Genomic DNA, 21,189 nt, shown 5'->3' with positions numbered 1-21,189 from the left:
GTGTGATTGGCTAGCTGTCGTCGCTGTTGTCGGCGACCGAGTGGTGTGTGATGTGATTGTGTGTGTAGTGTGTGTGATGAAGAGTTGAAAGAAGGAGGACGAGTACGTTGACAAGGTCCGACTGTGGGATGGATGACTGACTGACGCACAGAGCAGTGTCCCCCAAGCAGGCAGGCTGATGACTATGCAAGAGCCGCCATTTGCTGTCGCCTTACTCGGTGACACACCGCCAATTGCCCCCAACGCCAAAGCCGATAGTCCCGCCACCCAACTTTTGCTCCCGCGCCAAGGGCAAGTGGCATTTCCACAACGGCGGCAAGGAATGGAAAATCTACTGGAAATCATGCACGCAGCTGGTTCCGCGTGCACTGCGCGTCGAGCAGACGTGTGGTGGCGATGAGGGACGCAGACGGCTTCGTGGCGGTGACTGGATATCGTGGCGCCAATTAGTCCGCCCAAGAGTGGTGCATATGCCATCCTCGCCTCGTCCCGTATACAATCTAGTCTCCGGCCCGACGCACCCTCGCCAGCAGAGGCAGGAGCAGCGCCCCGCCGCCGACCCCCTCCTCCTCACCTGCCACCCTCTCCCATCTGGCCAAATCCACATCCCCCTCGCCCTCCCCCGCGGCTAGCAGCGCGCCGCGCCCCTCGAGCACGCTCGCTCTCTTGCCCGCGTCGCTGAGGAACTCGGCACTAAAATCGGCCTGCAGCGCCACCTCGCGGCCGTACGCGCACAGCGCGGCGCGCGTGAAGCTATGCGAGAGGAGTTGCGGCGCGTGGGCGGCGTACGCGTCGGCCAGGGCGGCCCCAAACGCGACCGCGCGGGCGCGCACGGCAGCCTGCGCCGCGCTTTCCCGCCCCGCGGGAGGGTAGACCGCCTCGTACGCGTGCCCCGCGACGTGGGCGAGAATCATGCCGACCTCGGATCCGGGGTGCGCGACGAACGGAAACTCCCAGTCGACGAGTGCCATGCCCGCTGAAGGCGGCGCCGCGAGCAGCACGCTCCCGGGCCACAGGTCGCCCATGCCCCAGACCTTCAGCCCGTCGAGCGGCTCGGGGCTAAAGTCGAGGCCCATGCGGCTCGCGATCTTCTCCGCGTCCGCCGCCGTGTCGAGCTCGTACTTTGTGAACAGGGTCTCGAGGTAGCTTTTCAGCTGGGTGGCTACGTCCGACTCTCGATAAGTCAGCGGCGCGACGTCCTCTGCCGGCGGGTTGACCGACGCTGCGTGGATGCGTGCGAGCGTCTCGCCGAGCTTGGCGCCAATGGCGGCCGGGGACGGTGCAGCCTCGCCATCCCACAGCGCGCTGACCGCCCCATCGTCGGCGACCTGCGCACGCAGGTAGTCGGACAGCGTGGTGAGCTCGCCCAGGTCGCTGATCCACAGGACGGTCCGCTCCTCGTCGTGCCACACGAGCCGGGGTACGGCGACGTCGGCCGCGCCAAGGGCTGACACGAGCCGCGGTGCCGTGGCGAGGTGGCGGAGCGCGCGGGCCTCGACCGCCTGGCGGGCCGTGCTCAGTGGGACTGAGGGCTCGTTGGGCATGTGGGCCGGCGCGAATTTGAGGACGTACGAGGTGGCGTCGGTTGCTGCATCTGTGGGGAAGCGTGCGGCGGCCGCCGCGACAATGTCCGATAGCGGCTGCGTGAGCCGTAACCGCACGGTCGAGTTGATGACGCCTCCTGTCAAATGCTTGACGGTGAACTCGGTGGCGGGGATGCCGAGGGTGGCCGTGATGTATGCGTTCCAGTCGTCGGCAAGCATCTGTCCGGTCGGGGAGGGGGTGGCTTGGCTTCTGGGTGGGGTGGGTTTCTGGGGTTGGGGGGGAAGGTCGGAGTTGTTGACGCGAGGTCTACTGATTTCTTCCCAGTGCGTGTTGCGTCGTGCCGGTTGCTGTGGTCAGTGTCGAGTCGAGAGCCGCAATGTCGGAGCCGTAGTCGTCGTCGTCTGACTCTTTCGGCGTGGATGCCGTTGTCATCGGAATATCTGGAGCTTGTTGTTGAAACTGGGTGGCTCGTGCGGGGTCTCCGCACGGATCACCGTTTTGGACGGCGTGGCGACGACGTTGCAGCAAGTGTCCAGTCTCATCGTCTGTTGGCCACCGACCACTACTACCATCACTCACACCCACACTCGTCCCTCCGCTCCCTCCCTCTCCTCCCTCCCTCGACAACAACATCATCGTCATCGTCACTCCCATCACCATCACTATCCCCCATCGCAAACCCGGGCGCAACGACCCGCGCCCTAGCACGCTGCAATGTCTCTGTCGCAGCGGCGCGAGCAGGATGCCCTCCTCGCACTCTTCAACAGTTTCAGGCCGTCACGGCGCGTCGTGTTCTTTGACCAGCTGGCAGATGGAAAAGTCCTCATGGAGGTGAGTTGGGCCGGCAGAGGGAGCGCACCACCTCGCCACCCGCACCGGTACTTGCCGAACGAGCACTCGAGCTGACCTCGCCGCCAGGTAATGCACCAGATGTAGGTCGTCCGTTGTCGTCGTCGGCGCCGCACCCCACCACCACCACCACCACCGCCGGCGCCACCACTGCCTCCGCCGCCACCGCTCCCCGCTGACATCACAGTGACGGCGCACACTTCAAAGGCCATGGTCCAAAAGTCCACCACCGCAGCTCTGGCTCTGGCGCGCAATCCGACAACTGGGTCCTGCGAATGAATTTACTGTGCGTACACGTTGCTCGGAATGCATCGCACCACTGCGTCGTCGACGCTGTCACGCTTGCTTCCTCAGCCACCACGAGCTAGTGCTCACGTTACAGAAAACGCCTGTACCGCCTTCTCCTGTCGTACCCCATCAACTCGCCCACCGCGCCCACCCTCGCCGTCACGTCGCTCCCCGAGCCCCCGTTCAACACCATCGCCCGCAGCCCGAAGAGCGCCGAGGGCTCGAACGGTCTGTTGCAAATATGCCGCGTCTGTGTCGCCGTCGGATCCATGGGTCCTGCCAACGAGCGCGTCATCGCCAAGATCCAGGCGCTCGACGAGAGCTCGATGGTCGAGATCATGAAGACGATTGAAGGGGTTAGTTGCCGCAGGGACGTCCGCGGCTGTCGCTGATCCCTCAGGTCATGGCGACATTGCCCAAAGGCCCCGATGATGACACCAACGACGACCGGTCCGAGATTGCGTGTGTATTGTTGATCACTTGTGGAATGGAACTGACATATCAGGCCCATCTCATCTGCTCTGCGCGAGGAGCGCGATCGCCTGATCCAGGAGAATGAGGATCTCCGTGCCAAGTTTGAGGACATGACGGATCAGGTCAGCCGGTTGACCACTCATCTGGTGAGTGTAGCAGGCGGTACCGGCGCTGACATCCAGCACGAGTCTCAGGATGAGCACACGCGAGAGGCGAGGAAGCGGTCACTGGAGGATTCGATGCGGAATGCGGCCAACCCCGTTGAGCTGGAGAACCTCCGTGCTGATCTGTAAGCTGCCATAGCCTCGCCGGTAGCTGACATCCAGGGCAAGAGCTGAGGACGGCCTCGCGGAGACCGAAGCCGCGCTCGAGAAGCAAACTGCTCTTGTTGCCGAGCTTACCAGCTCTGTAGGTGCCATGTAAAGCACCGCTAACAGCTAGGTCGATGAACTTCGGAGTGCGACGGCCGAGGTCGCCAAGCTGCGCGACCAGATCGACGAGTACCGCCATGTCGAGGACCGCCTTCACAAGAGCGAGAATGTGATCGAAAAGTTCAAGAAGAAGCTTGAGGACTCGGCCGGCCTTAGACGCGAGCTTAGAGCACTGGAAGCGGAAAACGCCGAGCTCATTGACAAGAACTCGACGCTCGAGGCAGAGATCCGCAAGCTCGGCGCGTCCAAGACCTTGGTCGACAACTACAAGGCCCAGGTCGACATTCTGGAGAAGAAGGCCAACGAGCAGTCGTCGGAGGTGAGTGACAGCCGATATGCACCGCTTACCTTCAGTACGCCCAGCTCGCTGTCCAGCTCGAGGACGCGCACACTGCTCTCGCCACCATGGAACACGAGCGCGATCGCCTCATCGATGAGATCCAGGTCCACCAGGAGCGCATCAAGGAGCTCGAACATGCTCCTCGCCGCAACGCTTCCTTGATGATCGACGCTGGTAACACGTCGCTGGATGTGGAGCTCGATGTGGAGGATGAGGAATCGGGCCTGAGCAAGTCTGAGTGGGTTTCGCCTCATGATACTGCACCCATAGCTGACCACCAGGCTCCGGCTCCGGATCCGCGCCCTCGAGCGCCAGATTGACGAGATTAAGGCACCTTCTGACAACTCGGACAAGATCACAGCGCTCGAGACCCTGCTTGCGGAAGCCAGCAAGGCACGTGAGCGCTACCAGAATGACTACCTCGAGGCGAATCGCCAAGCCCTCATGGCCCAGGCCAAGCTCGACCACATCATGACTGGCCGTGCGGGCGACGACCAGCAGACTGCGCTCGCCCTCCGGCAGCAGCTCGATGAGGTGCTCGAGGACCGCAGCAACCTTGTCAAGGATAAACAGGCGGCGGAAGTCGCTCACGAGGAGCTTGTGCGCCAGCTCACTGCCGCCAAGGCTGATTGTGGGTGAAGGCTGCTGGACCATTCTGACACGTCGCAGTGGGCCTTGTGGACAAGGACAAGCGCAGCATCATCGCGTCGGCGCGTGACGAGGCCAACACTGAGAGCACAAAGTTCAGCGAGCAGGTGGCGGCGCTGAAGGACGAGCTGTCTACGCTCAAGGAGCGCGACCGCCTGCACCTCGAGGAGATTAGGCGGTGGGTGCATGGTCCAGGGGTTGCACTGACGCCAGCCTCATGATGGACAAGATTGAGCTGCAGTCTGCGGGCAACGAGCGGACACAGGAGGCTCTGGAGCGCGAGCAGCGGCTCAACGACCTGCGTGCGTCGCTGGAGGCCGGCGGCGTGCCGCCCATGGTGCAGCACGAGGTGCTCGAGCTGCGGCAGCGAAACGACGCCCTCACGACCGAGGTGGCCAAGCTCACCGACCGGCTCAAGCAAGCCCGCGCGTTCATCAAGAACCAGGACGCCTTGTTCCGCGCCGAGCACGAGAAGCGCATCTCGTCGGACTTCAACGAGGTGCAGAAGAGCTACGAGTCGCAGATTGCGACGCTGAAGAACGAGCTGTCTGTTGTGAAGGTAGGTCGTTAGGCTGTACCCCCGCTGACCTCAGCACAATGCGTTGTCCATCGAGTCGCTGTACCGCCTGGAACAACAGCTCATGCTCTCGGCGTGGCACGACCTCGGGACGCGGGTCGTGCGCGACCACGTAGGAGCTGCCGGACTTCGACGACCGGTTATGCCTCGTCCAGTGATGTCGTCGTGGCTTGCGCGCCAGCGCAAGCACCAGGACGACGCGCTTTTTACGAGGTGACGCCAAGGGCTTACCGCAGGGGCGCGTGTCGCGACCTTTTTGCTACGACGCTGCGGGAAGTGAGACTCTGTGGAGACCTCGCGCCTGTGAATATAATGGCCGCGCTCGGCGCGCCGCGACTTCGACTGTACATAGAGACCTAGACTGGGTGTGGGTGTGTATCCTGGCCCGTGTGACGACTAGCGACGAATAGACTTGTCACCACCACGCTCGTTTTGCGCTTCGGACTGTTATGTTTAATCGGCACCGCTGTGGTGTCTCCCTCCGACTCGGCGCCATGCTTTGCGCCGCGACCCCGTCCCGACCACTTGCCACACTCGTTGACCTGCGTACTGCGTACTGCCTGCGCGAATAATTCTTGTACCATTTAATGCATTTTATCCGAAATGCGCGTGGGAGTCGCGTGGCACGTGCCTGGGAGGATGGGACTTGGCCATGATTTCGACGTTTTCCGAGGCAGAGGTCACTCGACAACATCAAAAGTGACCAGTCGACCGCCAAACATGCCACTGTACGAGCTCTTCTGCATCGCAAGCCACAACCCGGTGTCGCCTGTGAGTCGGCGAGGGCGCCAGCCCGAGCTAGCCCTATTGTCGGCGGCAGCGGCGGCGCGGCGGCTCGTCCCCTCGCGCCTGTCCGCCGCCCCGCCTCCTCGAGCTCAGCTGACACCAACGCCCAGGCAAACGTCCGCCAGCTGATCCAGGGCATCGCGACGACGGTGCACAACAGCGGCGGCGTGGTGCGCAACCTCAACGCGCTGGGCGCCGGGTTGACCCTGCCCGTTCGGATGCGGCGGCACCAGCAGTACCATGACCGCGGGGAGTGAGTGCCGAGCGGCGCGAGGCGGGCGGGGGGGCTCGGGCGAGCGGCGATGGGCGGACGCGATGCCCGCGTGCGGTGCGCCTGGCGTGCCGCCGCCGGCTGGCCCGCTCTCGCCGACGACGGCCTGCCCCCCCCCCGCCCACCGGCCTTGACAGCACTGACGCCGCCCCAGCCACTTCACGCTCACGTTCGACGCATCCCCACCCGTCGTGACCCGCCTCAACGAGTCGCTCCGCCGCGACCCGCTCGTCGTGCGCTGGATGCTGACGCGCAAGGGCGACAAGATGTGAGCTGCGCCGCTGTGCTCGTGCTGACCCGCCAGCTCGACCCTCAACCCCGCCGCCGTCTCGACCATCCTCACAGAGCAGAAGTAGACACCCCCCGCATTTGTACCATGTCATGAGATCATTACCACGGCGTGGCGGCGCGGGGCGGTAGCCCCGGCCCAAGTTTTGTCGCGCCGGCGCTACGTCTTACCCCCCAGCCACCTCCCGAGCCGCTCCCAGAAGCCCGGGCGCGCCAGGCTCACCTCCTCGACCTCGCCGCCCTCCTTAACCCGCCGCTTGTAGTCTTTTGGCAGCTCGACCTTTTTCGCGGCCCACAGCCCGCGGCGGTGCCGCCGCGCGTCGTCCTCGGCGCGCTGCAGCCCCTCGAGCCCCCAGGGCCCGTACTCCGCCCCGCCGGAGGTGTAGACCACCGCCGTGCCGGCCCGGAGCATCATGAGCGGCAGCGGCTTGTTGGGCAGGATCGGGCGCGCGATGTACGGCACGGCGACCTGGCGTCAGCTGGCTCGGGGGTACGACGCACGATGCGGTTGTACTGGTCCTTGCGGAGCAGCTGGCACTTCATGCGCTTGCCCAGCACTGTCGTGGTGAGCCACTCGAGGGCTTCCTTTGCGTACGGCTGGGCCGGGTTGCCGAAGTGGGCGTTTTCTGGCGCGTCGACGCCTGCGATGCGGATCGAGAGGGTGTTGTCCTTGAGTTCTGCAGGCGCGAGCGAGCGTCAGCGAGCGCGAGGCCGCCCCACGGCCACCCACCCTTCGGCGTCGACGGCACGCGGCGCAGCTTGAACGGGTAGCGCCAGAACGGCCCGGGGGTGTGGTACAGGCGAAAGTTGTCTGAGCGTCAGCGAGCGAGCAAGCGGTCTCAACCCACCGCCGTCGCCGACCCTCGTCACCACGCCGCGGATCCACGGCTTCTTGTCCAGCACGGCCGTGCTCAGGCTGTCGGCGTTGCGGATGCGCTTAAAGAAGCGGCGGTAGACGCGCACGCCGCCGAGCGTGCCGAGGACGGCGAGGGACGCCGAGGCCGCGGCCACGACGCGCGGGTCGTGCGCCCATGGCGGGAGGGGCGGGAGCGGCGGCGGGGTGGGGAGCGAGGAGGGGAGGTAGGTCTTGAGCGTCTCGAGCGACGAGGGGGCGGGGTAGGCGGCGGCGCGGCGGTGCTGGCGCGCGCGGCGCTGTGCCGTCCGCTGCGGGTCGTCGGGCGCCGTCGTGTTGGCCATGGTGCGTGTGTGGTGGACGCGACGAAAACAAACGCGCAACGAACCCGCTCAATCCGGCAAAGTCCACCGCGTCATTTCCACGTCCCTCACCAACCTCCACTCCACCCACCTCACCATGCCGCCGCTCCCCGCCGACCCCGCCGCCGCCCTCGCCGCCCTCGAGCGCACGCTGTCCGACGTGCGGGCCTACCAGCTGCCCCGGCTGCGCGCCGCCAAGACGGCGGCGCTCGCGCGCGACCTCGGCGCCGAGGCGCGCTCCGACCTCGCCCTCGCGAGGCGGGGGCTCGAGGACGCGCGCGAGGCGATCGAGGGCGGGCCCGCGGGGCAGAGGGACGCACACATGCTGGCGTATAACGCGCTCGAGCGCGAGTTTGACGAGTGGGTCGGGGCGTGGGCTCGCTGACGGGCAGGACGACGGCAGAGTTCCGCGCCGCGCTGGTCGAGAGCAAGCGCGCGATCGCGGCCTTTTCGCGGCGGCACGAGCTGCTCGAGCCGGGCGAGGCGCCGAAGACCGAGCCAGTGGCCAGCGTCGCTGGGTGAGTGGGGGTGGTGGCGTGCTGACGCCCAGCGACGACGCGCTGCAGACCAAGACGAACGAAGTCACCGACGCGCTGCGCCGCACGACCCAGCTGCTCCAGGCCGAGCTCGAGCGCAGCGTGCTCAGCACGCAGATGCTCGACGAGTCGACGCGCACGATAAAGTCCACGCACTCCCTGTACGACAACTACGCGGCGCTGCTCTCGACGTCGACGGCGCTCGTGCGCGCGCTCGAGCGCGCAGACTGGTGGGACCGCGCCCTCATCCTCGGCGCCCTCGCCTTCTTCCTCCTCTGCGTCGCGTACGTCCTCAAGCGCCGCGTCCTCGACCGCGTCGGCGGCGCGGCCGTCTGGTGGGTCGGCGGGAGCTACCGGCTCATCCGGGCCGGGCTGGGCGGGGGCGGCGCGAAGCGCGTCAAGGACGTCGCGGAGGTCGTGGGCACGGCGGGCGCGGGCGCGGGCGCGGCGGTGGTCGCTGCTGGCGCCGCGGCGTCGGCACAGGCGTCTTTACATCGTGGAGACGACGACGACGGCGACAGAGAAAAGGTAGACCAGGTCCTCGACGCCGACGCCGACGCCGGCGCCGACACCCCCGCCACACAAGACCCAGTCGCCGCCATCATCGACAGCGTTGGCTCGGGCACACCACGAGACGAGCTCTAGACGACGAGCCAGCCTAGATCGTGTAATATGACCCCCCCTCTCGGTTGCTTCGCAACCTTGCTACGCTACCCAACATGCATACTACATCAATTATGGCTTTCGGCAGGGCGACAGCGCGCCGCGCGCATCGCACGCACACCCCTCACACCCCACCCCGCCGTCTATTGCTCACTCACCACCGCGCGGGCCCGGTGCTAGGGTAACCTCGTCTCATCGTGCTGCTTGTATCTCACACGCGACGCGTCACCAGCACCGCAGCCAACAAACGCTCCACAGGGCCGTGCTAGACGGCAAATCACCCACTCGTGTCTCTATAGCGTGTTGCAGTCGCAACGTGTTCAGGCAGGCGCACCGCTCATGCCTTGCGGGGCGACCCGCCGTTCGACGAGCGGGCAGACGAGAACGACGCCGCCGTGCCGTACGACGACGGCGTAGACGGTGGGCTCTTCTTCGAGGGCGGCCCATTGCTCGGGCCGCGCGGTCCGGCGGGGAAGTTCGACGACTGTGGTGTTCCCGAGCCGTTTGTCGACGGCCCTGGCGCCTTCTTGGGGAAGATGAACTTGCGGATAACGTCCTCGAGGGCAGTAACATCCTTTGGCAGGCTGGGCCGTCAGAGTCCATTCACCACGTGCACCTCGCCCCTCCCCCACTCACTTGTCAATATCCAGCTTGGGCATAAACTTGTCGCCCACAGGCTTGAAGAATCGCGAGGGGGGAGCAGACTCGCCGGCCTCCTCGCGGAGCTGGCGAAGGCCACGCTGGTGCTCCTCGACCTCAGACTTGGCCTCCTGGGCCGCAGTCATATCCTGCATCTTGATGGCATCGGTGAGCTTGGACCAGAGTCTGCGACGTTAGGTTTGCTTCGACTCGTGCGCTCACCGCCTGGACTCGTTCTCGTCCTGCTCCTCCTCTGGGAGAACCGACTTGGGGGCCGTCTTTGCACCGTCGGCGTCGAACAGCGTCCTTTTTCCCGCCTTGTCTGCGTACTCGATCGCGCCGCTCCAGTTTCCAGACAGCTCTCCGGCATCGCTCTTGCCGGGGCCCTTGACCTTGCCGCCGATCTGGTTGTAGCCGCCAGAGATCCAGCCCTTGGTCTTGAACTCGACGTCGCAGCGGTAGTCGGTCTTGTCGTTGCGGATGACCGACATGTCGCCGAGCTCGAGCACCATCTTGCCAAACAGAATACCACGGGCGTACGTGTTGGGCATCTGGCGTGTCAGACGAGCTCAATCTAGTCGACGTTGAGCTCACAGTAATCGAGTACTCGCCGTCCTCTGGGCGCTGGAGGAGCCGGATACGGTCCTCGCCCTCCATGATAGTCGCCGCAGAGTTACCAAGGAATTTCGACTGGGTCGTCAGACACGCTGCGGCACGCACGCGACGCACCTTTGGCTTGAGCTCGCCAGTGACCAGCACACCCATCTTGGGGGCGACGTAGAAGAAGGCCGAGATGGGCTGGGTGTGAGCGATAATGCCTTGGAGCCGACCTACTGGGTGGTGCGAGACCTGCTCGGCGACATAGTACGCGGTCGTGCCATCGGGGTAGTAGTACATGCAGCGGAAGAACTCGTTGAGGACGGGGTTGTAAGGCTTCTTGACGCTGCCAAGCCATTAGCATTCTGTTGGCCGGGAATGCGTGCTACGAGGCACAACAACGTGTGTGGAGCCACCCGCGTTTACTCACCCTCGTGGCTTGATGTGCCATCCAGAGAGGTAGAATGTGAGGACATGCATGAAGCGCTGTTTGGGGTCGCTCTCACTGCCAGCGCTGTGGAATGTCAGCCGAGTATTCGCGGATATCAGCGTGTCTGTCTGCACCGCAAGCTGAGCTAGGTGCTCGGAGTGGGCGCGAAGCTCGGCCACCTGCGGCCCCGCCCTCGGCAGCACCCCCGCCGCACCGCCGGCGACGGATGCACACGAGGGCATGCAGCTTTGGACGCGCCGTGGGCCAGTGGGCATGCTGTTCCAGCAGTGGTGGGTAGCTGGTTGGACAAAGCCCGCTAGCACGACACGGCTCGGCAACGAAATGGGGTGGGTGGCCGGTGGCCGCGTATCGTATCGCTGCCTGCTCCGCCGAGCGAGCGAAGCACGAACCGTCACCCCCCGTGCACGCCACCACCCCCACCCACTGCGCCTCTCACAGCCCCCCCACTCGAGCAGGAGAAGCGCAGGTGCAGCAGCAAGCAGCAGTAGCAACAGGTCACGTTGGCGCCCGCGCCCTCGCGACGCAGATTGACTGGGGCTCAAATACGCACGAAGCAATGAGGTCGGGATGCGAGAAGAAGTCGGTGATGCGCTCGAGCAGCGAGCGCGGCTCGAGGACGAACGTCGGAAGCGCAATCTTGCTCAAGTCCATGCCTGGGCGCACTGGGGGGGGTCAGCGGCGTGACTGGGTGGGACGCGAGCGCGGGGACGGCCGGACGGCGACCGCGTCGGCCATCGGCGCCAGCCCACGCCACCACAACTCACACTGGGCGACGAGCGCGAGCAGGAGGTTGCCCTCGTCCTTGTCGAGGGTCGACGTGTCGGCGTCGCGCCCGTCCGTCTCCTCGGGGCCGGGCTGCTGGGCGGCGCTCGCGCGCCGCGTCTTGGAGCCGAGCGAGAGCGCGTCCATGCCGTGCGAGAGGAGGCCCATGGTGGTAGTGCTGTGGTGGGGGGTGTGGAGTAGAGTGGTGTGGGCGCGATGGGCTCGCTCGCCGAGTGACGTGAGTGGAGAGCTGTTTGCGATGGACGCGGAGGGGGGTGGGAGTGGAGAGTCGCGGGGAGGGCGAGTGACGAGTGACGAGTGAAATCCCAAGTCTAGTTGCGGTTGCACTCGGTTTAATCTTGCGGCGTGGGGTGGGCGGGCAGCTCTGAAACCAATCGACCGTTGTTTGACCCGTCGTCGCTGTCAGAAGCAACAAGAGTATCGAACGATAGCGGCGAGACGGAGCGTGGATGATGCGCAGTGTGCGTGTGACGAGTGCGTGTATGCAACACAAAGGTGGAATGCAGAGGCGGCAGAGAGCGGCGACGGCGGCGCAGCGTGCGTGCGGGTCGGGTCAGTTCTAGTACGGATCTGGCTCTCTCTCGCCAGCCTCTGTAAACGCGCCCCTCCCCGTTCCTATGCATCCAGTTTCGTGCCTCCGTGCAGGCCGTCGTCGTCGCCCGCCGGCTTCAGCGTTTGATGCATGGCCTTACGTCGGCCTACGTCGAAACAGAGTCGATTCTGCGGCCATCGGCCCCCGCAAACTCGGGCTCGGCCTGACGCTTTTTCGCCGTCAATGTCGTCGTCACCGCGTCGCCTGGCTCCTGGCAGGCTGCATGGGGCGAAAGAGGCGGCAATGACGTAGGGGACCCTCCCTACCTCCCTCTGACGCCAGTCTTACAACCCCCTAACCTCCCCCTCCCCCTCCCCCCTGCTACCACTCATCCACAACAATGATGCATATACCATTCGATTCTAGGCACTGGAGAGTTTGGAGCTCCTCTCCATGACTCCACCTACCACCCAGCGTCACTCGCAGCGCTGCGATAAGAGCTCGCAGAACTCAGACCTCGAGGAGTGTCCTCGCCCGCACGCGTAAGCGACAGCGGGAGAACAGACTCGTCCTGGATAGCCTTTTTCAGGTACACCTCGTCGCCCTGCAAGCAAACAGTCAGACACACGTTTCTAGCATAATCACGGGCAACAAGACCGCGCCGCAGCCACTTACCTCGAGCGGCGTCGTGGAGAATGTCAGACCCTTGTCAAAGTGCTTGGAGAGGCACTTTTCAGCAATCGCCCAGTCGACGTGCGAGGTCATCTTTCTCCGCGGCTGCACAGTTAAACTGTGGCGCTGGGGGCGGTGTCAGCGACGTGTTGAATCGGTGTTTCCTGACGCGGCCGACGCCACGCCGGAGACGCCTCAAACTCACCGCGTCCACGTTGCTGTCGAGCACCGCCGGGCTGTGGGCGCCTTCGGAAATGGACACGCGGATCGAAAAGTCCTTCTGGCCGCCTCTAGACGACTTCTCCCACAGCTCAATGTTGACGTTTGAGCAGTAGTCGAGCTCGGGGATCCGGATGTTTGTGAACGGCAGGCCAGACGCCAGAAGGAGGTGCACAAAAGTGGTGATGTGCGACTCTTTGGTGAAGTAGAAGCTTGCCAGACTTTTGCCGGTAGTCTTGGCCTCCTCGAGATCGGCCCACACCTTGCGGAGGAGCGGCAGGCTGGTGAGCACACCAATCTCCTCCTTGGCCTCCTGGTCGAACCCGTACTCCTGGGGACCGACGAGATCGAACAAGGCCTTGGCACGGGCATACAGCTCGTGTAGGCGACGATCCTGGCGCTCTGTTCCCGGCTTGCTCGACTGTCCCTTGCCCTCGGGGTCGAAGACGGCGAACAGGAAGTTGCGGTTGTGCAGCGCATCGTATTTGAGCTGTGTGCAATCAGCATTGTCCCAGACAAGCAACTCACGCTGTCGTACAGCTCGGAAACTCGCGATGGGTCAAACTTCTCCTGCTTGACGCCCACCCAGTCATCGAAGATCTTCTCCCAGCGCTCACGGAAGAGCCAGGGCGAGTCGCCTGAGCACCAACGCTGCTGCGGGATGCGCTCAACATTCCCATTCTCATAGTTGGCACGCATGATCTTACGAAGCTCAGTCAGCTGCTCAATCACCTCGGCGACGACCTCGACCGGCTCCTTCTTGAAGTTCTTGGGCCAAGCAAGATCGGAGCGCTTCTCGGTCTCGCCGGAGCGGAGCAGAATCTTGAGCTTCTTCTTGGCCTCCTGCATCTTCTCCTTGCCTGCGTTGTTGTCGTCGAGAAGGTCACGACGCTGAATGAGGTGGCTGATAAGCGGACCGCTCAGATCATTGCCATTGTTGGCAGTACCAGTACGGGATGAGGGGGTGGTGGGCTGGGAGCCCTCCTGACCAAGAAGAGCGTGGGCGAAGATCTGGGCAGTGTTCTGGGCGTCAGTGAGACCAAGCAATGGGACACGTACGATAACGCGGCGTTCCGACGACGTGTAGATCTTGACGTTGGACAAGACGTCCTTGTCTGGGTGGGTCAGTCGGTGGCTGCTGTCATCTATATGTAGCCAACGTACTCATGATCTGGAGGTCCTGAGATTGTTAGCGCTACCCACGTCCCTCTACCCACCTTCTTGACCTGGTCACCGAGGTCGCGAGCCTGGTAGCGGGCTGCGTGAGTGCTCTCGCCACCCCACTTGACCACCAGCTGCATCTTCTCAAGACCCTCGGGGACACCATAGTTCTCCGTGTTGCCAGAGAGCACAGCGCGCATGTCGGGGGTGTGGGGCACGGGGGCATCGGTGGCCTGGGGGCCGCCGCCGACAGTGCCGCGCTTGAGCCAGTCGTCGACGCGCTGACGAGCCTCAGTCTCGGTGAGCTCGCCCTCGTCATCGGAGCCGCCCTTGTCCTTCTTGTCCTTCTTGGCCTTCTTGTCCTTGTCGTCGCCGTCCTTCTTCTTGGCGAACGCGGGCTTGAGCTGCGCCTTGGTGCCGGTGAGGGACATCTTGTTGGTGAGGACCTCACGCAGCTGCTCGAGCTTGTGAAGAATCTCGGGGGTGATGCCAGGCGTCTTCTCGGACTCCTCGGCTGCGAGGAGAATGTAGTTGAGCTGGCGGGGGTCACGAAGGATAATCTCCTCGCGGTGTCCTCGGAGAAGAGCGAGGAACGGCTGCGACCAAGGCTCTCCAGCGGGGAAGGTGAACTGTATTGTCAGCTGGAAAACGTTGAGGCCAGCTCACCTTAAGCTTCATCTTGGGGGTTCTGTCAGCATGGCGCAAGACAGTGACCGTCGCACGGAGGGTGCTCGAGGTGGTGGGGACGGCGGCGGGAGGGGGCATGAGGGCCGCCTTGGGGAGACAAGCGGCCTTGCGTTCACGGGCGACCTGGCAGACGTCCGAGAGGATCTCGGCAGCCTTGTCGTAGTAGCCCTCATTGCCCTTGACGAAACTCCAGCCGTTGACGTCGATCACCATGGAGCGAACGCCACCCTCGCAGCGGAGGAGATCGAAACCGCACACGCGCTGGCCAAACGCCTCGACAATGTCACGGGCGTACGCCTCCTCGTCAGTCGACAGCTTGGTGATGAAGCGCGTCTCCTTGCCGTCGGCGTTACGCTGAACGAGGCCGTCGACGACCGGCGACTTGCGGGTCTCGGCGTGCGAGAACTTTGGCCCGACGGTGTAGACCTTGACGTCCTCGGCTGGGACGGTCAGTATGGGTGGCAGGCAGTCGAAGACGCATCACCCACCATTGTCGACGTTGATAAACTCCTCGTAGATGAAGGAGCCAACCGTACGCGGGTGGTAGAGGTTGGGGTCGTGCTCGCTCGACTTGTTTCCAACCTGAGGGATTAGAGCTGTCCACAATCCATTCGCGAAGCTCACCTTGCGGAAGAGGCGGCGACCACCGCCACCACGGTAGTAGATGTACACGTTGTGGTCCTCGCCGTCGACGGGCTTCTCGACGAACGGCTTCTCAATGACCTTACCGTTGATGATGATGGCGTCACCGTCCGCACGGAGGATGACATCACGGCCGCGGGGCACGGGTTCCTTCTTCGACTTGCCGCTCCAGCGCTCGGGCACGACGACGGGGTCCCACGACTCCTCGTCCTTGGCCAAGTGGCCGGGGAGCACGAGGCCAAGGTCGCGGCGGACGCGGAGGCGGAGCTGGCGGGGCACCCTGGGTCCGCCGTCACGGTTCACCTCTGCGCGCTTGGGGGTCGCGACGCCAATGTGGTCGAGGATGGCGAGCACCAGTCGCCTGTCCCACAGCAGCGACTGCATAGCGAGCGAGTTGATCGAGATGGGCGGCGTGCGGTTCGGAATCTGGGTGTAGGCGAGCGCCTTGGGGAGGGGGAAATCGGTCGAGAAGAAGGAGATGAGCACGTCAACCTGGGGCCAGTGGTTGATGTCTGCGTGCATGCGTTAGCCATGCATGGCGGTCATCATCGGGGCCATGATCCCCGTCGGCGCCATCACGCGCCGCGCCGACGCCGACGCCCCAGCCGTAGTGGCCATCATTGTGGCTTTTGCGCACGTGCTGCAAGCGATCGCCGCTCCGACTGCCGAAATCTGAAAACTCACCCTCCTCGAGGATCACGACGTCGCCAAAGATCTTTACGTCGACGCCGCCGCGCTCGTTCTCGACGAGGCGCGTGAGGATCTCGCGCATGGCCTTGGAGCGCGCCTTGGCGTCCATGGCACACACGCCGAGCTTGACCACTGGCAGCTTGCTGGCCGGCACGGGCGAGGCGGATACGGGCGGGGTGACGGCGCTGGACGCTCCGGCTGAAGGCGTTGGCGACTGGGGGATGGGGGCGACATTCGCGAGCACCCTAGGGGGCACTGGCGAGTGGGGTGGTGGGCCCGACATTGCTCTGTTGACAAAGTAGGGCGGGAGTGGTCTGATATGCACAGGTGGGTTGTGGAGGAGATGCTGCCTGCGCTGTTGTTGCTGTTGCTGCTGCTGTTGCTGTTGGTTGAGCGCATCCCGTCGCCGCATATTGCTCAGGTTCAACACCTTGGGGCCCCACCAAATGTAACTCATCCTGAGCGGCGGATGGGTGGGTGGGTAATAGTCAAAATGTCGTCAAGAACAAGGACATCAGTGCGCACATTCCACTTCTTATACCTCTCTTTGCTTTCTCTGCCCTCGACATGGACGCATCAGCCTTGCGCAACGCCCTAGCGCAAGAGGGCACAGTCGCACACGACGAAGCGTGCCTCGCATCGGCGGGCCAGCTCGAGCGGGCCGCGCGCTACGTCGCTGTCCATCTGAGCGACAGGTGAGTGGGCGGGCGGCGGACAAGAGGGAGAGGGCACGCACGGACAGTCTGTCTTCCTAAGACTTCCGCGCCCTTCGGACTTGTCGGCGCGGCTGGCTTGACTCACGCTCACCTCTTCCTCCCAGGCCAGAAATCCTCGACGACTTTGCGCACACCGGCACCGAGAGCGTGTGGGAGCTGCTCGGCCGCCTGTGGTCGCAGCTCGCGGCGAGCTTTGACCCCAGCCCGGCGACAGCGGCAGAGCGGTCAAAGCTGGCGAGCGAGGACTCGCGGATCGCACTCGTGCTCGCGGCGGCAAAGCTCGAGCGCAACCTCGTCGCCGGGGTGTACGAGTTCCAGAAGGCAGCACTGTAGGTGGCGATGGCGAGGTGGAGAGTGCGAAAGGAGGAAGCTGAACAATAGCCCGCACGAGCCGGCCGTCCGGCGCGTGATCTTCAACGTGACGACCTTTACCCGTATCGAGGACGCGAAATGTACGCCGCCGCTACTGGCTCGCGCTGACTCCAGTCTTCACCCTCCATGCTGTCCTCGCGCAGCTGCTGTCCAACCTCGTGTCGCCGACGAGCGACCCGAAGTCGGAGGACCTCGCCGACGCCCAGCTGGAGCGGTACCTCTCCGGCGGGCGCGACGACGATGTGGTGATGTGCGCCGTGCGCCTACCCCGCTGACCCCCAGCCGTCTGCTCGACTCGCGCGACGTAATGACCAACACGGCGACGCTGCACCTGATCAACAACCTCACGCGGGACGAGAGCAGAATGTGGGTGTGGTTCCTTTGACAATCCTAACCCACCAGAGCGTTGCTCCTCCGACCCGCAGGCGTCAAGTGGCTCGCGCAGCTGCTGGGGCGGATGGACGAGTGGCTGGAGGCGCAGGACGGGCTGTTCGAGCTCGCCGCGTCCGTCTTCTCGCGCGTGCTCGACGCGGGGCTGCAGTCGGAGCTGTACGCCGCCCTCTCGGTCTCAGACGAGGCCGTCACTCCGTCCCAGACGACGCTGCTCAAGCTCGTCGACTCCGAGCTCGCGCAGCACGCCGACCCCAGCAGCCCGAACCCCGCGCCCTCGCCCGACGCGTTCGTCCTCGACGCGTGGCACGACCTGGCGCGCTACGCCACCATCTCAATGAAGTCGGGGCAGGACGACGCGCGACTGCCGAAAATCCTCGCTGCGCTCATCCTGGCCTGCGAAGCGCTCTCGGCCATCACGCTGCGCGCGCAGGCGCGCTCCGACGACGCGGCGCGGAGACGCCGTGCGCTTACACCCGGCGGCGACGAGGAGCTCGTGCGCGCCATGAAGAGCGGGGACCGCAGCGTCGTCGCGCCCCTCGTCGGCCTGCTGGCCGCGACCAACAGCTTCCTCCCGCGCGTAAAACCCACGCGGCCAGAGGACGCGCCAGAGGCAACGCAGACCCAGCTCCCGTTCGCAAACATCAAGCGCGACCTCGTGCGCCTGCTCGCCGCGCTGGCGTTCGACGACACGGCGTTCGGCGACGCGGTCCGCGAGGCGGGCGGCGTCGAGCTCGTACTCTCCCTGTGTGAGACGGACGAGCGGAATCCCTGTGAGTTGCTCTCGGCGTGCGCAGCTGACCCAAGACCTCCGCGAGCACGCCCTCCTCGCCGTGCGCAACCTCATGACTGGCAACCCTGCAAACCAGGCCATCATCGCGCAGATGGACCCGCTCGGCGTCGTCGGCGAGGACGGCGAGCTGCTGCCGCTGCCAGAGAAGATGAAGAAGGGGTACCAGAGCACCGTGGCACCCGGCCCCGACGGCGCGGCCTAAGCTGCCCCCTACCGCCCCCACCACGCTATCGTACATGCATGCATACTCGTGTACACTCTAGGACAGCAGACTCAGGTATACCGCAGCCTCAGAGCTGCTCGACAGTCGTACCCTCCTTTTCGGGCGCGGGCACCTCGGCCTTGACCTCCTCGACCTGCTCGGCAGTCGTTGGCGCAATGCTCTGGCGCACAGCGGCAACGTCGGCGGGCGTCACGTCGCCTGCTCCCGGCGTCACGGCGGGTATGGAGCCGGGCGTCGTGGCGGCGGCCGCTGGGGTAGTACCCGAGGTGGGGAGAGCGGGGACAGCGGCGGCGGGCGACGCGCCGGGGACAGCAGGCACGGCGGGGGTGGCAGCGGCCGGCGCAGGCGCAGGCGCAGGCGTAGGGGCGGCGGCAGCCTGGTCGCGGGCACGGCGCAGCAGGTCATCGACCTGCGCGAGCTGCTTCTGCACCGCCAGCCGCTCGCGGAACAACCGCTGGCGGTCGAGCTCGAGCTTGCGCTTCTCGTCCTCGAGCACCTCCTCGAGCTTTTCAAACAGGCCGAGCTTGAGCTCGACCTTGCGCGCCTGCGCGGCGACCAGCCGCGAGACGAGCCCTGACAAGCGAGTCTCCTCGTGGCCCGCGAGGCTGGAAGCCTTGGCGGCCGCGGCGCCGATCGCGATAGAGGCAGCGCGCTCCAGCGACGTCTTTGTCGGCGCGTCGTCGCCCGCCTCGCCCTCAGTCACCGCGACCACACCCTCGGCCTCGACGTCGATCGCCTCGGGCTTAACGCTGTCGTCCTTCTTCTGGCGCTTCTCGGCGGCGCCCTCGGCGTCGTCCTCGGCCTCGCCGTTGGCACCCTCCTTGTCGCCCGCCTCCTTGTCCTCGGGAGACTTGGCCTTGTCCTTGTCGGCCTCCTTGGCGGCGTTGGCATCGCGCTTGCGCTTGAGGCCCTGGGCGAGCTCGCCCAGGGCGCTCTGAGCAGCGGCAGCGGCAACGGCTGGGCCAACAGCGCTGGCGAGGAAGGTCACGACGCTCATGACCGGGTTCTCGGCCGACTCGAACGGCAGGCCGTTGAGGCCCGCCTGGTAGCGCAATGGGCCAATGTTGGCACCGGGGTCCGAGGTGAGGTACTGGTCCTCGATGGGGAGCTGCAGGAACTTTGCGATACACTGCTCCTTGCTGCGCGTGGCGACGTGGTTGGCGACCGCCTGCCACTCGTCGTCGTACATCTCAACACCCTCGAGCAAAAGGAGCGTCTCCTGGTCGGTCCAGTCGTCGGCCTGGGTGCCGGAAGAGTGCTTGAAGACCTCGTCGTCGAGACGGACAAAGTCACCCGAGAACATGGTCGACGGGAAGCGGCCAGACACATAGCAGGTAGGGCAGACGGTGTACTTGCCGTCCTTGACCGAGTGGTAGCGCGTGCGGGTGCAGTCGGTGCCGCAGGTGGCGCAGTTGTGCGAGGGGCGCGCCTGAGGGCTGCCGTTCGCGGCGACCTCGGCAGTCTGCGCAGCCTCATCCTCGGTGCTCGTCTGGGTGCGGCCCGGGCCGTTCAATCCACTAGACGTCGACTTGTAGATGACCTTGCGGAGGTCAAGGTTGGATCCCGTCAGCGCGCCAGCCGCAGCACCGTTGGCGCCGAGCGCACCAGCGCCAGGCTTGCTGCCCGGGTGCAGGTTGCTGAGGCCCTTGGGCGTGTCGAGCGTGACGCGGAAGTGGCCAGTGAAGGGCGGGCCGAGGGGAGCCGGCTTGGTGTCAGGGTCGACCTGGTAGTTGATGAGGCCCCACTGCTCGAGGAAGCCGTGGACGCGCATGATGGCGCCGACGTCGCCCGCGAGGTTACGGCGGCATGCAGTGACTGTGAGGTACTCTCCCGGGTTGAGGCGGTAAGTGTTGATCATAAAGTCGCGGTAGTCCTTGTACACGGCGGGCGTCTTTGAGCGGTTGCGCTTGGAGAAGAACTCTGGGAGCGACTTGCGCTCGATCGGGTGGATGGTCGACATGGAGAACCACGACGAGTACGACGGCACGATGAGCGGGTGCGTCTGGCTGGCGAGGTAGGTCGTCGCGAGCGCGTGCAGGTCGTTGGGGGAGAGGCGCGCCGTGTCCGCCGCGGCGGGGGTTGCGGCCTCTGGGAGCGTGTCAACACTCGCGTTCTATTGTTGGGCTGGGTCGACAGCCGGCACTGCAACCGGCCGCGACGCGGCATCCACGCGTCGGCCGCGTGCATCCACGGCATCTCGCCCATCACTCACCACCGCCGTTGGCCTCGTCGACGTCCATGGCGCCCTGGCCCTCGTTGCTGATGTTTGCAATCTCACCGCCAAACACTGGCTCGCGCTCGCGCTCCTTGCCTGGGGCGTTTGCGAGGTCGTGGGCGGTCACGTCGCCTTCGAGGTCATTGTCTGCCGTTGCCGACTCTTGTGGGACCTTGAAAGAGATTTTTGGCGTCGACATTGTCGGTTTCCGGTGATGGATGGGTGGACGCGACGGATATTGACTGGGCAAACACTACAACAAGGAAGGGTGGAAGGGTTCGAGGGGGGAGGTGGGGTGGTTGTGCGCGACGGGCGACGAGGTGGCAGCCAGACCAACAACGGGAGTATATTGGGGTGCCTAACGTCCTTGCGCCTATTTGGATACACCTAATGGCACGCCTATCGGTCCCCCCATTCACTCCCCCACCATACAACTACAAAATGCATGGATGGTATCTATCGCAGCACAACTCGACATGGTAACAAGAACAGGCTC

General features: G+C 64.8%; 9 protein-coding genes across 9 annotated transcripts; 4 read left to right on the top strand and 5 right to left on the bottom strand.

The window, feature by feature from the left end:
- Positions 1-500: 500 nt before the first annotated feature.
- On the bottom strand, positions 501-1,763 carry Q8F55_002272 (uncharacterized protein; the record flags this gene model as incomplete). The annotated part of the gene is made up of 1 exon (XM_069350879.1): positions 501-1,763. One exon carries the CDS (start codon positions 1,761-1,763, stop codon positions 501-503), a length of 1,263 nt encoding a protein of 420 aa, XP_069211265.1.
- A 593-nt stretch (positions 1,764-2,356) lies between these two features.
- Positions 2,357-5,369, top strand: Q8F55_002271 (uncharacterized protein; the record flags this gene model as incomplete). Its single annotated transcript, XM_069350878.1, has 13 exons — positions 2,357-2,376; positions 2,582-2,680; positions 2,777-3,038; positions 3,083-3,144; positions 3,188-3,302; positions 3,339-3,445; positions 3,483-3,564; positions 3,598-3,906; positions 3,942-4,165; positions 4,209-4,558; positions 4,597-4,753; positions 4,789-5,134; positions 5,169-5,369. The coding sequence occupies 13 exons, from the start codon at positions 2,357-2,359 to the stop codon at positions 5,367-5,369; spliced, it is 2,334 nt and encodes a 777-aa protein (XP_069211264.1).
- A 503-nt stretch (positions 5,370-5,872) lies between these two features.
- Positions 5,873-6,565, top strand: Q8F55_002270 (mitochondrial 37S ribosomal protein bS6m; the record flags this gene model as incomplete). The annotated part of the gene is made up of 4 exons (XM_069350877.1): positions 5,873-5,923; positions 6,049-6,191; positions 6,364-6,477; positions 6,514-6,565. The coding sequence occupies 4 exons, from the start codon at positions 5,873-5,875 to the stop codon at positions 6,563-6,565; spliced, it is 360 nt and encodes a 119-aa protein (XP_069211263.1).
- Positions 6,566-6,657: 92 nt separating this feature from the next.
- Positions 6,658-7,694, bottom strand: LCL3 (putative endonuclease lcl3; the record flags this gene model as incomplete). Its single annotated transcript, XM_069350876.1, has 4 exons — positions 6,658-6,966; positions 6,999-7,174; positions 7,228-7,308; positions 7,346-7,694. The coding sequence occupies 4 exons, from the start codon at positions 7,692-7,694 to the stop codon at positions 6,658-6,660; spliced, it is 915 nt and encodes a 304-aa protein (XP_069211262.1).
- Positions 7,695-7,809: 115 nt separating this feature from the next.
- SEC20 (Protein transport protein sec20) lies at positions 7,810-8,893 on the top strand (the record flags this gene model as incomplete). Its single annotated transcript, XM_069350875.1, has 3 exons — positions 7,810-8,072; positions 8,105-8,230; positions 8,263-8,893. The coding sequence occupies 3 exons, from the start codon at positions 7,810-7,812 to the stop codon at positions 8,891-8,893; spliced, it is 1,020 nt and encodes a 339-aa protein (XP_069211261.1).
- Positions 8,894-9,248: 355 nt separating this feature from the next.
- On the bottom strand, positions 9,249-11,528 carry OSH6_2 (Oxysterol-binding protein OBPa; the record flags this gene model as incomplete). Its single annotated transcript, XM_069350874.1, has 9 exons — positions 9,249-9,495; positions 9,548-9,736; positions 9,773-10,101; positions 10,145-10,240; positions 10,280-10,348; positions 10,385-10,493; positions 10,578-10,661; positions 11,149-11,260; positions 11,363-11,528. 9 exons carry the CDS (start codon positions 11,526-11,528, stop codon positions 9,249-9,251), a joined length of 1,401 nt encoding a protein of 466 aa, XP_069211260.1.
- An 848-nt stretch (positions 11,529-12,376) lies between these two features.
- On the bottom strand, positions 12,377-16,441 carry VIP1 (inositol hexakisphosphate and diphosphoinositol-pentakisphosphate kinase; the record flags this gene model as incomplete). The annotated part of the gene is made up of 11 exons (XM_069350873.1): positions 12,377-12,517; positions 12,589-12,711; positions 12,791-13,294; positions 13,333-13,827; positions 13,864-13,919; positions 13,969-13,984; positions 14,022-14,594; positions 14,632-15,092; positions 15,141-15,234; positions 15,277-15,806; positions 15,979-16,441. 11 exons carry the CDS (start codon positions 16,439-16,441, stop codon positions 12,377-12,379), a joined length of 3,456 nt encoding a protein of 1,151 aa, XP_069211259.1.
- Positions 16,442-16,551: 110 nt separating this feature from the next.
- On the top strand, positions 16,552-18,457 carry Q8F55_002265 (uncharacterized protein; the record flags this gene model as incomplete). Its single annotated transcript, XM_069350872.1, has 7 exons — positions 16,552-16,679; positions 16,805-17,029; positions 17,082-17,152; positions 17,187-17,322; positions 17,355-17,438; positions 17,475-18,235; positions 18,270-18,457. 7 exons carry the CDS (start codon positions 16,552-16,554, stop codon positions 18,455-18,457), a joined length of 1,593 nt encoding a protein of 530 aa, XP_069211258.1.
- An 88-nt stretch (positions 18,458-18,545) lies between these two features.
- On the bottom strand, positions 18,546-20,892 carry ssr2 (SWI/SNF and RSC complex subunit Ssr2; the record flags this gene model as incomplete). Its single annotated transcript, XM_069350871.1, has 2 exons — positions 18,546-20,566; positions 20,691-20,892. 2 exons carry the CDS (start codon positions 20,890-20,892, stop codon positions 18,546-18,548), a joined length of 2,223 nt encoding a protein of 740 aa, XP_069211257.1.
- Positions 20,893-21,189: the final 297 nt, after the last annotated feature.

Source organism: Vanrija albida, assembly GCF_041260175.1.
Source record: "Vanrija albida strain AlHP1 chromosome Unknown contig_2, whole genome shotgun sequence".
Classification (NCBI taxonomy): domain Eukaryota; kingdom Fungi; phylum Basidiomycota; class Tremellomycetes; order Trichosporonales; family Trichosporonaceae; genus Vanrija; species Vanrija albida.
The sequence above is the reverse complement of the archived record's forward strand: the minus strand, read 5'-3'. Positions and strand labels throughout refer to the sequence as shown.